Consider the following 16,889-nt stretch of genomic DNA (forward strand, 5'->3'; position numbering starts at 1 on the left):
ATCTGATGCTACAGTACTGGGCTGTGTGTGGTGCATATGCCCTGGTATGGGTTGACATCCCTTGAAGGGTCAGTTCCTGCCTGTCACCAAGGGCACCACTGACTCACACAAGACCTTGCAATGGAGATGGACTCTGTGAAAAAGATGGAGGATAAATTTCAGCAGCTGAATTATTTCATTTACATTTCACAAGTCTAGAAACTCGTCTCTATCTATCTATCTATCTATCTATCTATCTATCTATCTATCTATCTATCTATCTATCTATCTATCTATCTATCTATCTATCTATCTATCTATCTATCTATCTATCTATCTATCTAGCTACAATATGCGTTTCAATAGCCTGAAAAAAACAGATTTGTCAAATGTAGTCAGGATTTTATTAACAAAGTCTTAAACACAGGGAAAATAATTTGTTGTTAAACCACTGCTTTAATTCTAGAAGATATCCAAGTGCTAAGAAGGCTCAACGTGCTTAATGAGGATTTAAATGTCTGACTTTCTTGCCTGTGTCTGCTTTCCTTTGAACTTCATTCTCTGTCGCAGTGGAGCACTCCCATTGGCTCTCTTTGCTGTGTTTAATGCCTTCAAGGTGTGATTTTATGTAAATTCCACAAGAATGTGCATGCTTACGTTGCCTGAAGTCATGTGTGATTTATTATTCCTCAGCCAGGCTTACGGTCAAATTCTATGGTTTACGCTTACTTATTTAATAAATCAAACATTTGCATGCAGGCTTTGATTTACAATCATGTCTTAAATGAGCGATTTTGTTTACTGAACTATGTAGTTGTCTTTCAAATTATGAAAAATAGAGAACAAGTTGAGTCTAAGATTATGTTCTGCCTGTTTTGTAGTTTAGTCTTTTCTGCTGATAGCACTTATGATTTGGTCTGGAAACATCGACTTATATTATCTAAATGCCCTTCCAGCCATTTTCCAACCTGCTTATCCAGTTTATGGGATACCTGAGTCTACACTGGTAGGCAGGGCATTAGTCCACCTCAGAGGACAATCACAAGCACACTCACACTCAAAACCACAAGGGCCAATTTAGAGTCATAAGGATGTAGGAAGAAAACAGGAATATCAGGGCTAAAGCACATGTGGACATGAGGTCAGCTCACCACAAATAGTGCTAAAGGTAGAGTTTAAACCCAGAGCTCTGTCGCTGTGACAGCATGCCACCCAACTTCATATGATCAGTTCTTAATCCATCAACACATAAATACAATACTGTACATGGTGCTATATAACATAAAGACAGTGCCACAGTGTCGTGTTGACCTCACAGCCTTGGTGATCATCGTTCAGTTTGGGTGGAGGTTGTCTGCTCTTGTGATATCTGTTGTGAGTTTTCTCTAAAGATTCAGTTCCTTTCACATGCCTGACAACTTTAAGTTCATCTGGTCTCAGTGAGTATGAATGTGCCCTCCAGTGGACTTGCACTCAGTGCTGAGTTTTATCCTGCTGTTTTGCTGCTTAGCCCTGATTTAATCTTGATTGATCAATAAAGTGCCATGGGACACTGTATAATGTTAATGGCTCTATATAAAGCCAGAACTCAAAAAATCAATGAGTGGATGATGACAATTTATTCTACCTCATTTTCTGGACTGTTCAATCATTGAGTATGTTCGCTTACTTAGACGCCAGTCACTTATTTTAATGACAAAACTTATTCTGATCTTGTGCTCCACTACTAAGACACACCACCAAATATCATAACTTTGTCTGCCATAATAGTCTGGCATTTAAACTCACACACTATATGGCTGGATGTTTAAAAGAAACAAATGAGTCAGTGTGTAAATGGAAATAAATTGATACGAATGATGTGGTACACATAGTCAATTATTCTTGTATATTACAATATTTTTTTACTCTTATTGTTTAACTAGCTGATGTACCCAGCATTGTCTGAGTATAAAGAAATTGGGAAAAACTGTCTTTTGGAGATTCAACATCTCTAAGCACAATCACAATCAGACAAAAAGACATATTTTAGATAGAAGAGACAATGAAATTGTTATTTAGATTAGATAAGAAGAAAATGCCTTACCTATGGTTTTAGATGAGATCGGGCTTTGATCAGTAGAAAAGTTTATCAGCATTGTAACAATATCCTCCCATTAGCACAAGCAAACTCCTGCAGCCTGATGGGAAATGTAGCCTCTGCATCAATACTGGTTATTGGGTTACCACCCTCCCATTACAAACCCTTTCCCCGTTACGCTATATAGACTATATTTTAAATTGAACCAAATACGCCATATAGACTATATTATAAACTGAACCAATGGCAGTGTGTATGCAAAATGTTATGAAAATCTGTTTAGTCATTTTTGCATGATTAGTAAACAAACAAACAGCTTATGTTTTTATTTATTTAGATAGAATATTGCATTCTGTTGATTAATTTATAATGTATAGAGTAGTTGTCCTGATAGCTATTCATCCATCCACGCCTTTTCTAACCTGCTTACTCGTTCAGGTTTATGGAGAGCTGGTGACTATCCCAGCAGCATTGACTGCAAGGCAGGCACCAAAGCTTTGTTCCAGTCCTTTGCAGGTCACACTCAACACATAGTACAGTCACTCAAAGCGGGCCGGTTAGGAAATGTCAGTTACCCTAACGCACACATCTTTAAGGAAAATACAGATTGTTGTGTGCCTAATTTACAAAAAAACCTTTACCCATTTTTTAAAATCCCTTTCAGTCCATTGCAGATCAACTAAAAGGTTATCTAAACAGCATCATGCAGAAGACAGGAATCAGGCCTGAATAAGAAGCCAATCCATCTCAGGGCACGCTGATGCACACAATCAGGCTAATTCATTCAAGAATGTTCATTTTAGAGAGTTGCTTTTAATTTTTCAGGTTTTGATTGGAAGTCAGCTACCTCATCCTTTCGGATTGACCTTACATGAGGATAAAATCTACTGGACAGACTGGCAGTCAAAGAGCATCCAGAGTGCAAGCAAATTAACAGGTCTGGGAAGAGTGACATTGAGAGAGAACTTGGAAAACCTCATGGACATCCATATGTTTCACCGACAAAGACCACCAGGTAGCCATGAAAAATTTACAGAGCAGTGGTATAGGGAAACAAAGAACAGTCTTGTGCGAAAGTGAATTTTTATTATTGTATCAAGTGTAAGTGAATACTTTATGAAATTGTTACTGTTTGGTCAATAGTGTTTTGTGTCTGTCTGTACCTGATTGTTTTCAAGAATATTTTCATAAACTATTATTACACTACATCCATTAATCATCATTATCTAAATAAGTAACATAGAGTGCATGTTAAGGCCTGGTAATATCAATGTAATATCAATAACATTGTCAGAAATTTTACATAAAATGACAAATTGATAATGAAGCTGTGAGATAATATACAGACCTTCCAGATCTACACGTTGTACTTGTGTTCAACAGGACTGATCATGACGGAGGAATGTGCTTCCACCATTGAGAGGGAGCTGTAGAAGTGTAATTGCTGCCACCAGCAGGACAAAGATAGTGTTGCATAAAAAGAAAAAAAAAAAGACAAGTTTTTTTGGAGGATAACAATAGCCCCACTTTTCCATTCTGAAGCAGCTTGTTACTGTCACCACCATTCTAGGTGGCTTCCTTGCACTTTAACTAAACAAAAAACTGTTTTTTTTATAGTCAGGTGCTTTTCAACAATCTTAGTCACTATTGTCTTGAAAGTTGTGAGTTAATAGGTTAAATTTTAAAAAAATATGTTAGTTCTTATTATAGGCTTCTGTTGTTTGTAGTCATCAAATAACTGTATGATTTTCCAAAATGGTCTAATCAAACTTCCATAAAAGCTTCTGATAATTGTATTATTAGAAAATGTGAGAAAATGAAGAGAGCAGTAAAAAATATTTATCCAAAGCCATACAAAACAGGAGCAGAAAGATATCAAATCATGCAATGTTTAATTCAGAAGCAGACATATAAAATTAAATTAATATTAATAGAGAAGGAGATCCAAAATTTTGTTCCCAGTGGAATTTGAGAAATACAAACTGAAACCACACCAGCAGAAAATATGGCCGTCTGCTAAGAAAGGAGAGTAAAACCATAAACTCCAGTTAATAGTGATGAGTCACTGGATATTCAAAGGCGAGGGTTGAACTGTTTCAAAATATCTCCTATAATTGATTGTTTACACCTGAAACTTGGCCTCTGTTGTGATTTGCAAAACACAAAATGGTAAAAATAATGTAAGCTGGACTCCAAATACCACAAGCCAAACCAGGAACTCACTGAGTCTTACCCCAAACTAAGTCTCACCTCAGGCAGCCTGACACCTGACTCAAAAGGCGGGCATCAGAAGCCCTCACAGGCCCAAAATGGGACTCAGGATTTTTAAATTTCACAATACTCAGAATACACAAAATGTCATAAGGGATTGGATAAACCATAAAACATATGGCTTGAGAATACAAGGTCAACAAAGAATCTTTAGAAATGAAAGATTTATTTATATAAACAAGAAGCACAACAACTGCCAAACAAGGAAAAAGTCAAAAAGATGAACAGTAATTTTAAAAGGCAACCAAAAACAAACAAGTCTAGCAAATTGGAATCAAAAAACAAGCAAAAATCCACACAAACCAGGAAATCCAGTGCAAATGACAGTTCTAACAACTCAATGAATCTTTAAGGGACTCCTCTTCTCCACCATAATATAAAGGGTGAAGGTGGTGCCTCAGCAGTTACATGTTGGTGGCTCTGCATCTTGGGATTCTACCCACAAAACACCAGGTTCATATACACAATCCATAACAAGTAAACAATATGTGCATAAAACAATATCGACAAAAATGCATAAAAACAAAAAAAAAGAAAAATAATCATGTTAAAACAACAATGAAAAGGAAGATACACTTGAGCCAGGGAATAAACCCAGGCTGAACATAAGAACATATGAAATTTGACAAATGAGAGGAGACCATTCTGTCCGGCAAACTCGTTTGCTTAGTTAATAGCTAAGATGTCCCAATATCTCATCCAGAGGTTTTTGCTTCAACAACGTGTCTCAATAGTTGGTTCTAGAGACCCACAGCTGTTTGCATAAAGAAGTGGCTTCAGTCCTAATTGCCCTTCCTCTTAAGTTTCCACCGATTTGCTTGTGTACATGCAAGAACACAGAAATATAACAGCCACGGTAAACCATACAGCATTTTACAGTGCCGTAGGGATGATATGGTTTTGCTGAGAATTGTATGGTGTCAATTGTGCATAACATGTACAACTGGATTTCATACGTGGCCTTATACATTTTCATTGGCAGTGATGTTTTCCTGTTGTTCTAAGGAGCATACCCTATAGAAGTTCTTGATTCTTCTTCTTTCTTAAATCACCAACATGCTGCAAACATTCTCTTTTAATACTTTTGAACAGTTAATTCGCCTTGCAATGTGAATAATGGAGGCTGTAGTCACTTATGCCTGCTGGCTCCACTGCCCAAGGGTTCAAGCTGTGCCTGTCCAACAGGAATCAATCTCCAGTCTGATGGCAAAACCTGTGCATCAGGTAAGACTATTTTACAGAACATTGTTGACAATGCTGTGCTAGTTACTCTAGAATATTTCCTTGCCAAAAATGGTGTCTTCTTAATTTGCACATTCTTAGGTATGGTTTAACAGGGAAACTGTTCACCTGCAAAACCCTGCAACACAAAGTAAAATTGAGAAGATGGTGAGAACCAATGAGTGTGTAATTTTTCAGCTACACATCTATCACTAAAGAAAATATGTCAAGATCCAAAAGAAATGAATCAGATAAAATACTACTCAGTTGCAATTTCTAATGTCCATTTCACACGTATTCATTTTTGTTATGCGATGTTGACCGCGTCATAGTTGGAAATATTTCAGCAGACCTGCATAATAAGGTCTGCATTAATTTACATTTAGAGCCCATAATAAATTCATTAATGATTACCAATAATTATAATTAATAAACTCATCGTCAATTCAATTTTTTATACTTTTTTTCCCATTATGAAGTTGAGAGTGGCTGGAGTCTATCCCAGCAATATCAGGGATACAGCAGAAATTAAACCAGAATGGAGTGAAGGCTATGTGGAGATTACAGGTCCTTCCCTTATTCTCCCTAGTTAATTTCGGGGACTCCAGGTTTCTTAACCCCTTCAAATAAAATACCATTAAGGCAATAAGCCTTGTGTGACTTAATGGAACCATGTGTGTGAGCTAGCCTTGCAGATTTAGACTTGTGTCTCATCCAGAATTGGTCATATAGCATTCATCTTAATGAAATATCATAAAGGGTTAATACATGTATTAAACCTGTTCAAACATATCAGGAAACCAGATAAAGGTGAAGTGAACAACATAGACAAAAATGTAATACAGTACTGTATTTCAAATGTACTGAAGGATCAGATGTCCTGTAAACAAAAAGATTGGACAGTTGTTATATACACAGAAATTTCAAGGGTGGTGGCTAAATCCAATGGATAGAAGAATAATAAGCATATAGTAAAGTAGACTTTTATTTCATATATATCATTTGGGTGTAAACCAACAAACCAACCGGAGTAACATGTATGCATTGATTGATACTGTATGTAACTTCAATAGTTTATGAAATGAACAAATGAACCAGAGGTTCATTTGTTCCTTTATTTCTCAAACCATTCTGATCATGCTGTAGAATAATGCTCCCTGTTCAAGCACTAGCTGAAAAGTAATAAATGACGCAGATGGACAAACTTTTCTCCTGCCTGATAGTAATCCGGCGGATACACTGACTTTAAAAGGATTTTACCAAGCTTGTCCCAGTTGAGGATACGTTTCTTTCTTTAATTAAGACAGCGATTTCTGCCATACTTGCCTCACATCAGCTGCTGCTGGAATTGCTTCCAGTTATCTGCCCAGCGTAAAACAGACTTAGAAAATTGATGTAAAAAAAAAAAAAAGAAAAGAATTGATGTAGTATTCTTTTTAAACAATTCTACCAGATATCCTAATAAAAAGTATGGATTCAACTTTTGTTATCACAAACATGCGTCAGAAAAATGGAAGGCGCAGATCAATAGACATATGTAGTAAGTTTTTAACCTTTTCCTCCGTGCCCTAGACCTTTGATTGTAAAACACCAGTGCAGGCTAGGTTTTTTTGTAATTTATTGAAAGTGCTTAACTTTTTAACATAGTTTTCACGTAGCAAATGCATATGTTTGTGAAAAAATACATTCAAAAATACCAAACTTATCCTTTTACTAATTACTTGCTTATGAATCTTCTTAAGAATTTATAGAAACAGGTGATTTCAATAAGTATTGTATCTGGTTGTATGAGCAAAATAAGCATTTAGAAAACTGAAACTCAAGCATGATGTTTATTTCTTAAATGTCTGCATTGTTTCAAATGTTCCAAATGTAGAATGCAACATCATTAGCCTTAACTGCCATTAATCTTTACATTGTTCTTCAAGGCATGAGCAGTTTCCTGATTTTTGCCAGAAGAACTGATATTCGTATGGTTTCCTTGGACATCCCATATTTTGCTGATGTAGTTCTTTCAGTCAATGGTTCAATGAAGAATACAATTGCCATTGGTGTGGATCCAAAGGAAGGTAAGGTTTTTCTTAAAGGTGTGTGGCTGCTTTTTTGTATTACCTATTATTCATGTGTTTTTGAAAATCAAACATTTACGCACATTAAAAAGGAATGTAAAAATTAACAAATCTAATGTGTACTTGAACTTATTTATTTATAGGGAAAGTTTACTGGTCAGACAGCACTTTAAAAAAAGTCAGCAGAGCTAACTTGAATGGCACAGAATATGAAGACATCATCACAAATGGTAAGATGTGTAGTCTTTGTTAAGACCGAGTTTTGATATAAATTTAAGCTTTATTTACAAATACAAATTTGGAAATATTGTTGGAGTCCTCTTGAAATAATCAGTTAGTCTGAATCATTTTTGATTTTATGTTAAAGACCACCACTGAATTCTGAAGAGGTGTCTTAGTGTGTATATACAGTAAGAAACAATAATTATATGCGTCTGTGCATTCTGCGCATAAAGGATGACAAGTTCTTGGTAGACATTTCTGGAATTGTATAACCAGGCAAGAGTTTAGTGTGTCTGTCACAGATAAAATGTGCAAATTCATATGGAAACCAAATGAGTATTAGCTGGTGGTTTGGGGAAAAGGCACTTGACATCCAGCACACCAGAACACCGTCACTGTGGGCCACAGAGATGGTGGATAGCAAGCAGCACATAAACATTAATTTATGCTAAGACTCGGAAAGTGCTTTGAGAAGATCAGGACAATGAAAGGGGACTTTAAACAAGGTATTGTACTAGTAAGGACTTCTAGAGGCACTTCAGTATTAAGTAATTATTAAATTACCAGAAGAGATCAAACAAGGTTATCCATCCATCCATCCATTTTCCAACCCGCTGAATCCGAACACAGGGTCACGGGGGTCTGCTGGAGCCAATCCCAGCCAACACAGGGCACAAGGCAGAAACCAATCCTGGGCAGGGTGCCAACCCACCGCAGAACAAGGTTATCTACAAAAGTTATTGCTGGTAAAGAGTCATGTGAGTAAATCATGTTGACAATGATATTATACTTATACTGTAACTATTGCATGCCATACTGTGTATCTTCTATACAATCTGCTGATGCACACTGTGCTCTTATTACACACATACAATATACAGTATGATTTGTAACTGAGACTTTGGCTTTTTGGTATACAATTCTTGACATAGCACAACTAAAGTGTTTCCATCTTATTCATAGTATATAAATATATATAGATAGTGTGGCCTGCAGGGGGCGCAGCAGCCACCCACAGACAGACACCAGGCATGAGTTTCAAGCACAGCACTTGTTTATTTCCAAGGGGAAACATTTCCTAATTGTTCCCCCCAGCAGCGTAGTACAATACAGTACAAATTACCACAATACTTTCTTTGCCTTCCTCTTGGCTTTCTATTTCTTTCCGTCTCTCTCTCTCTGTCTTTCTCTGTTTCGCCTCTGCTCCTCCTTGTCTGGCATCTGCAGCTCCCCTTGACGACACCCATGGAACCCAAGAAGGCTATAGCGAACTCCAACTCCCAGCGTGCCTTGCAGGAATCCATGGTGCCCCAGCAAGATAGGGGAGATAATGCCCTGAACTTGATCTTTCCCCCATCCTTCCATCCAGCTGGCATCCTGGCTGGGCGGGGACCCTGGCCATCTGAGACAATAGATAGATAGATAGATAGATAGATAGATAGATAGATAGATAGATAGATAGATAGATAGATAGATAGATAGATAGATAGATAGATAGATAGATAGATAGATAGATAGATAGATAGATAGATAGATAGATAGATATACCACAATACTTACCAAATCAATCCATAATACAGCAAAATCAAAATGCCATTTTGGGACAATTATTTCTGGAAAAAGGTGTGACAAATGATATCTTCGATTGTTGTGTAATATGTTAGGTCTGTGTTTGAATGATATTCAGCTCAAAGTGCAATGCTGGTCCTACTTTCTGCCGGGAGGCCAACGTTAAGGCTCTTATTAGGGCACTTGCCTCCTCATTAGGCCAATTTCTTTCACATGTGAAAGTTTAGAGCTACTAGAGCACAGGGGTGGTCTGAATATTTAAACAAACAGCTTACGGTATTTATTTTTACAATTCTGCTTAAGATGTCTGTTGGCAAATAATTAATTTTACTTTTAAAGTGTTCCTTTTTATCAATGTGAATTTTAATAACAATATAAATAGCTTCAAGAAGTGTTAACTGTAATCCAGCATCATATGGAAACATTTAAAGGGTTGTGTGAAACTGAACTGAACACAACTGTGTCCATTTGAGACTAATTTAACAACTGGTTTATTTATTTCTTTGTGCATACAAAGCTGATTGTTTGCAGTGTCGGCTATCTGTAGAGGTGTTGCTTAACATTCAGACTCGAGTGCAGTTCAAAACATACCTTTGTCTTTTTACCACCTTGAAAATCTGTATTTTGACATGCCCCAGAACAGGATCTAAGAAAATATATACAGGCTTGCCCTTCTTTACAAAGCTAAAGTGTTAAAAAAAAACACCTTTGTAACGTGAATTGTCATTGAATGAACATGTAATTACCATTAATTTGAATGGAAAACATTGTAAGTGTTCCCTTGTCCTAAACACGGACTCAATGTTTGCTTAAGGAACACCAAAATGCATGAACATTGACATGATTAGTTTAGTAATACCACCAGTTATCAAAACAGACCCTAAGAAGACGTTTACCTTCAGTAAATACTATATAACAAAAGTGTTTACCTATACTTGATTACTTAAAGTTTCACATTCAAAGGAATGGCCTTCCAATCTTTCTTGGGCTTTCTTGGACCATGATGCTCAAGATAGTGAGAGAAAACACCTGAACAACATTTGTGACAGATTAACATGTGAGTCCAGCAACAGTCATGAGAATACCTGAGCCTGTTACTGTGTGTCATCAACATCCAGCCACACCCCCAAATATCCAGCTCCAGTTCATGCTGCAGTGAGGAATTCTTGGAATGACTGTGGAGATGATTGGGTGTTAGTGCTAATGGCATGTGTTTTGAAAATCGACTCAGACTCAGTCTTTCTAAAAATTAAGCTTATTTGTAGTTCATAATACAAAGGATAATAAATTACTTTCTCAATATACCTTAATTTCCGCAAAGAAGTTGTGTATCATTTGGGAGTAGTTTGTGTAAAATTCAAGTTTTACTGCAAGAATATACATTTTATTAAAAAAATGCTATGAAAAAGAAAGTTGTCAGAGTCTGCTTTGTTTTACAGTAAGTCTTAATGTCTTTTAAATGTGCCTAAGGACTTGAGGAAAACACTTCTGGGACAAAACGAAAAGGATTAATCTCTCAGGACCGCACTTCATTGATGTCAGAAAGCTTTGCCAAAGTATTATTGAAGAATATTTTTATTCCCCTGCTATTCAGACTTGAAGAATGCAAAAGGATCTTTTTTCTTTATAGAAGTACAACCAGCATGTTAATTCACGATAGACTCCATTTCCTTCCATGACTTTAAACCTTGGATTAAGTAGGGTTTGAAAATGGATATATGAATGAATGAATGAATGTTAATGCACTTACTGGAATAATAGTAAGTATATTTTTTTGTCTTATTCAAGGTTTACTGACAACAGACGGCCTTGCAGTGGATGCTGTTGGCCGTAAAATTTATTGGACAGACACAGGGACCAATCGGATTGAAGTTGCTAATTTGGATGGCTCAATGCGAAAAGTTCTTATTTGGCAAAATCTGGACAGTCCAAGAGCTATTGCCCTGTACCATGAAATGGGGTAGAGAATCTTTCTTCCCTTCTAAATGTCAAGTACCACAATGGAATTATGCCTTTAATTCACAGTATTTTTATCCCTGTTTAGGTACATGTACTGGACAGACTGGGGGGAACATGCAAAACTTGAACGTTCAGGAATGGATGGTTCTGAGCGAATAGTCCTCATCAGTCAGAACTTGGGCTGGCCCAATGGACTTGCCATCGACAAGGCAGGATCTCAGCTGCTTTGGGCTGATGCTCACACTGAGGTAAGTGAACAACTTTGTTGTATTCATTGTGGTACTTGTTGCCAGAAAAGTACAGTAAACCTATTTTTCCCTTGAAAATACATTTAAGAACATATTTATACTTTTAGAAACAGCATTTAAATGTTTTTCCTTCCATTTTTGCTTTTAACCTCTACAGCGCATCGAAGCCGCAGACCTGAATGGTGCCAACCGTAGAACTTTGGTCTCTCCAGTGCAGCACCCATATGGACTGACACTGCTTGGGCCACATATTTACTGGACAGACTGGCAGACACGCAGTATACAGCGGGCAGACAAGAACACAGGCAGTGGCACCATTACTATTCGAGGTAACCTGCCCAGCCTTATGGATATACAAGCTGTGGACAGAGACAGACCCTTAGGTGAGTTACGTTTTGGTCCATCCACAATCAAAACTTTTCAAGTCAAACAAAAATTAGAAGCTTACATGCAAGTTTGACCAGTGGCTGCACAATTTTAAAGGAAAACTCCATCCAAAAATGATATTGTGTATGTTTTACTTACCCCAGGTGGCTTATATGGTCAAGAAGAATTTTTAACCTCCTGTTTTCATGGACAATAGAGATAACTAACTTCCTGAAAGAATGAGCATCTACAGAGACCAACATTTCACGTTACTCATGTTGCATAATCCACATGTCAAGTCATCCAGTCCTAGGCTTAAACATGCACAACACAGTAAAATAAATACATTTTTAAAATTATTTAAAAAAGGTCTAAAAAAGACTTTAATACAAGTGAAGTGTAGTGAGCTTTTAAATTGAAGACAGGACTCTTGATCAGTAAATGAATGAGCAGATGTAGGGCTCTGAAACCTCCATGTAGATACAAGTTGTATATAAACAGGGGTGTGCTCTTTTAGGTACAAGTTTGTATTTGTGATCTTTTTGAAAAAGAACCACAAAGGGGGCTTGATGGGAAAACAGCAGGCCAGGGTCAAGAACGTGAGGTTTTGGAAGAATTGTCAATAACAGATACATTAGATTATCTACTAGAATAGATTACATTTTATTTGTCACCAAAAGGAAATTAAACTTTTACGGAAGTTCTATATAGAGCTGCTGCTGTTAATAACTTTTACAATAAAGAGCTTAGGAAAAACATTAAATATAAAGTTATTCATTAACAAAAAAAAACTCCATGCAATTTTTAAGAGGCAATGTCTTGTACTATGTGTGAAATGCTTTGTAGGAGAAATATTTAATTTCCGTAGTAATTGTTCAGAACAGATTACTTGACCTATTTAAAAGTTAATTTTGTTAAGAAACGTGTTTATTTCTTTCACTGTCCTATGTGGTCTTATGCCTGAAGAAGGACAGATGGGGTTCACAACCCCAAGATGTTAAATTGAGGTTTGAAAATGGATGGATTGATGGATAGCTCACATTTTTAACAGAAGAGAAATGAAAATTCAAGATCAGTATTACTTGTAATTGTTTTAAAATTGAACAATTTCAATTTCAAGACTTGCTCTGTACGTCTTCTGCATATTACCATTTCATATTTAGAATTGTTTTTTCCTCTTCTGCATACCAGTTGCTATCCTCAGAAATAAAGGGACCCTGAGAGCCCGTGAGGTCTAGCCAGACACCTTTTGATGTCTTACTTGAATGCATTCAGTTAGTCGGTGTTAGAATGCATGCCCTTGTATCTTTTCTAAATCATATGATCTAAGAGAGAATCACTTAAGGAAACAAAATAGTCTTTTTTAAAACTTTATATATATTTTTTGTGTGTGCATTATTGCACATAAAAGTCAGAACAAGTCAATGTGGAGCAGACATGTTAGGGTGACTTGAGTTTCTTGACATTCAGAAGTAGTGGTGATGTGCAACATTGATTCATGAGACTGCACCCTTTTCTTGATCTAAATCCACATGGTTAGGCCATTCTGTTATACAAACCAGTAAAGGTTTGCTTTTCTATTTACTTATTGTATCTTTGAATGTTCTTAGGTGTGGGTGAGGTTAAGATTATCTGGAGGATGCCATGGTGATACATTTCCCCTGTTTTATAAACTAGTATTTTTATCCTTTTATTTTCTCTAACATTATGATTATACAACTGCATTCATGCATTCACATAATCATTTTAACCAGTTTTGTATGCTCAATGAATCTGCCAGTTGGCATTCTGTCAGTAAAGGTTGCAGTTTCAGGCTTGGCAGCTTAAGGGTCCTTTACAAAGGGATTTCATTGTTGGCCAAAATCAAAAGACTGTAAAATAAAATACTTTTGTCCTGCTGAGCACTTGGTGTGTGGCAGTTAAATGGCCACGATTCAAAGAATTCACTGAATCTGGCATCATGAAGGACCACTCCTGTCCTGTTAATTCTGATGTTCTGATTGTACTATATTTTAGTTTCCAGAACATACTCATGAAGTTTGCTGCAATGTGAAACAAAAATAAACCCCAAGCACTTCTGCAGTATTCAAATATATCTGCATATAGTCAAGTGTTGGTTGTAGAAGTTTCCAGGTTGATTTTCTCAGTCACTCGTAGTGGCTTTTGGCTACTTCGGTACCAAATTGTCTCTTGTTCAAGAGTGGAAGTTTTTCTCCTAATAAAGTTCACACATAACCTAAATGTGCAGTTATTACAATCTTTGTTTCGCAGTGGTTAATGCTGTTGTCTCACAACATCGGAACCCTGGATTTAAATTCTAGCCTGGTCTCTGTCAGTGTGGTACCTGCATGTTCTTCACATGTCTGCAATTCCAACTGGACCTGCTGATTAAGTGATGCTAAGTCCAGCATTGCCTGCATTTAGAATTCGTTTAGAGCCACTGCGACTCATGCTGAAATAAGAAAATGAATGAATCATTATTTTCAGACAAGACTTGTGGCTCAGTGTGCAAATGCCAAGAGGTTAATTCATTGGAGTTGTTTCACATAAATGAGTAAGCTGCATTTGTGCAGCCTACTTCAGACATTTTCCATGTCTATTCAGATGAGATGACTTTTTCACAACCCTTTCTCTCCATTTCTCCAACTTTGCTCTGTCACTCTTCCCCTAAATATCTCACCATACCTTATCACTGACAGCCAGACATTCTCCTCATTTGCCTTCCAGCTTCAAACAGTGTAGCCTACTTAAATGCATTGCTCAGTTGGTTTTATCTGAGAATTCATGTGGTCTGAAAATAACTTTTTCAGACTTACGTAATCAAACATAGACTTGTGGCAACACACCCTAGAAGCGACTACAACAAGTCTTGAACCAGCCCTGGACCAGGTTCCATTCCATCATAGCGCCGTTTCACCTACATAACCAAACTCACACTCACACAGTTTGGAATTGCCAGTTAACCTAAAGCCCCCTTCGCATTACACAACTTCTCCAGTGATTTTCAGTCATAGCCTTCATTTGCATAATTTAGTGAGTTGCAGAAAGTTGTGGTGCACTCTCCTGGCTTCTAGTTGGTCACGTAGTTTGACATCGAAAATGACTTGGGTTTGATTTTGTCTAAAATCATTGGAGCAGGCTTATGCATGTGTGCAGCGGCATAGAAAGCAATAAAATGGGTGTTTTGGATCACAAAATAGAAGAAAGGCATGTCTGTCCAATGTCTAATGTTTGTTGTACCATGACAAAATAGAAGAAGACTGGTGGAGACCATAGCTGAACTCACCATATCTGAAAAACATTCATAAAGCCACCATTGTTGTCAGGCAGCATATTAATTAGAATATTACAAGATTGTGACATGAACAGGACATTCAGCCCAACAAGGTCATCCATCCTATTCACCTAGATTGTCTAAAATAACATCAAGTCAAGATCTGAAGGCCCCTAAACTTCTAATGGTCTGTCAAAATGCAGCAAGATCATGTTATTTTGGAAACTGAAACTGCTGAGAAGTTATGAAGACGTTATGTTATCTGTCATCACCTGCAATTCCTAGCTGTGTAACCTGACATCCTAAAGGTGACAAGGCCCAACAACAGACTAGTTGTGTAATGTGTCACTGACCTAACCCGCACATCTTTTGGGATATGGGAGGAAGACCTATGCAAACATGGGGAAAGTCTGCAGGCTGCATATGGGCAGTGACCAGCTGCAGGATTTAAACTCCAGATGTTGGATCATTGAGGCAGCTGTACTAGCCAGTGTAAATTTTCATTCAGAGTTGCTCCAAATACTTGTAAATAGTCAATAACACCAACTACAGCTTTCTCTTCTTTTTTTAGAGCCTTTTATATTTGAAGTAATAGATATATTTGGCAGTGCTTAATTACCATCACAAAGAGTGCAGCCAGTCATCGTGTTTCTTGCTTATTACTTCTGCCTCATTGCAAAATGGCATGTGGACACGCAACAGGAGCATTGTTAGGAATTTCAACAAGATCTGCAGGCTTTCAAATGTACTTTTAGCCACAACTCTTCTGTTTTTCCCTCAGTTGTAGAATTACCCTATTTGGTGATGTAGTAAATACGACGCTTCCTCAAATGCTGTTTTTTCTGATAACATCCATCTAGTTTTCCTTTTACAGAGACATCCCAATTCTTTGTTGCAGCTCCAGTTACTTACATTTATTATTAAGCTGAAATAAATGTCCCAACTTGTGACAAAAATTTACTCATGTGGCAGTGAAAGTTTAAACAGAAAAACATATAGGTACTGTAGAAGGGCCTTCAAAAATTCAAAGGTTGGTCTCCATATATTTTGGCAGCTCAGTCAGCAGGAAAAAAGTTAGTTCTGTCCTACAAAAAATTATAAGTGGTTTGAGATATGACAGAGTGTAAAACATAGCCTTATAGTTCATAAATTAAATCTCCTGCTGACCTTGTCACAGCCATGATCTTCCTTCAAAGATTCACCAGCAGTAATAAAGTCAACGGCTACACTTGAAGCATCACATTATAACAGACAGACTGTTTTGTTTTTCCAGGTTTTAATAAATGCGGTGTGAAAAATGGGGGATGTAGTCACTTGTGCCTACCCAACCCCAATGGGATATCATGTGCCTGCCCTACGGGAATCCAGCTGAAGAGTGACGGGAAGACCTGTGACGATTCTCCAGAGACATATCTTCTTTTCTCCAGTCGAGGCAGCATTCGCAGGATATCTCTGGACACAAATGACTATACTGATGTTTATGTCCCAGTGCCCGAGCTTAACAATGTTATATCTCTGGATTATGACAGTGTCGATGGGAAGGTCTATTACACAGATGTACATCTTGATGTCATCAGGTAAAACAGCCTTCTTTGTTCAAGCATTAATGTTTCATCTTTAGCTGGTTTATA

General features: G+C 37.2%; 1 protein-coding gene across 3 annotated transcripts in view; it reads left to right on the top strand.

The window, feature by feature from the left end:
• The window catches only part of lrp4 (low density lipoprotein receptor-related protein 4), a 409,312-nt gene that overhangs the window by 348,062 nt on the left and 44,361 nt on the right, over positions 1 to 16,889 (top strand). For all 3 annotated transcript variants that reach the window (XM_028793832.2, XM_028793833.2, XM_051923808.1), the window contains exons 21-28: positions 2,885 to 3,074; positions 5,423 to 5,554; positions 7,480 to 7,620; positions 7,764 to 7,850; positions 11,200 to 11,371; positions 11,456 to 11,618; positions 11,776 to 12,001; positions 16,532 to 16,835. In XM_028793832.2, the coding sequence (XP_028649665.2) occupies positions 2,885 to 3,074; positions 5,423 to 5,554; positions 7,480 to 7,620; positions 7,764 to 7,850; positions 11,200 to 11,371; positions 11,456 to 11,618; positions 11,776 to 12,001; positions 16,532 to 16,835 (1,415 nt within the window). The remainder of the gene's footprint in view (positions 1 to 2,884; positions 3,075 to 5,422; positions 5,555 to 7,479; positions 7,621 to 7,763; positions 7,851 to 11,199; positions 11,372 to 11,455; positions 11,619 to 11,775; positions 12,002 to 16,531; positions 16,836 to 16,889) is intronic.

This window comes from Erpetoichthys calabaricus, chromosome 2, assembly GCF_900747795.2.
Source record: "Erpetoichthys calabaricus chromosome 2, fErpCal1.3, whole genome shotgun sequence".
Taxonomy (NCBI): Eukaryota; Metazoa; Chordata; class Cladistia; order Polypteriformes; family Polypteridae; genus Erpetoichthys; species Erpetoichthys calabaricus.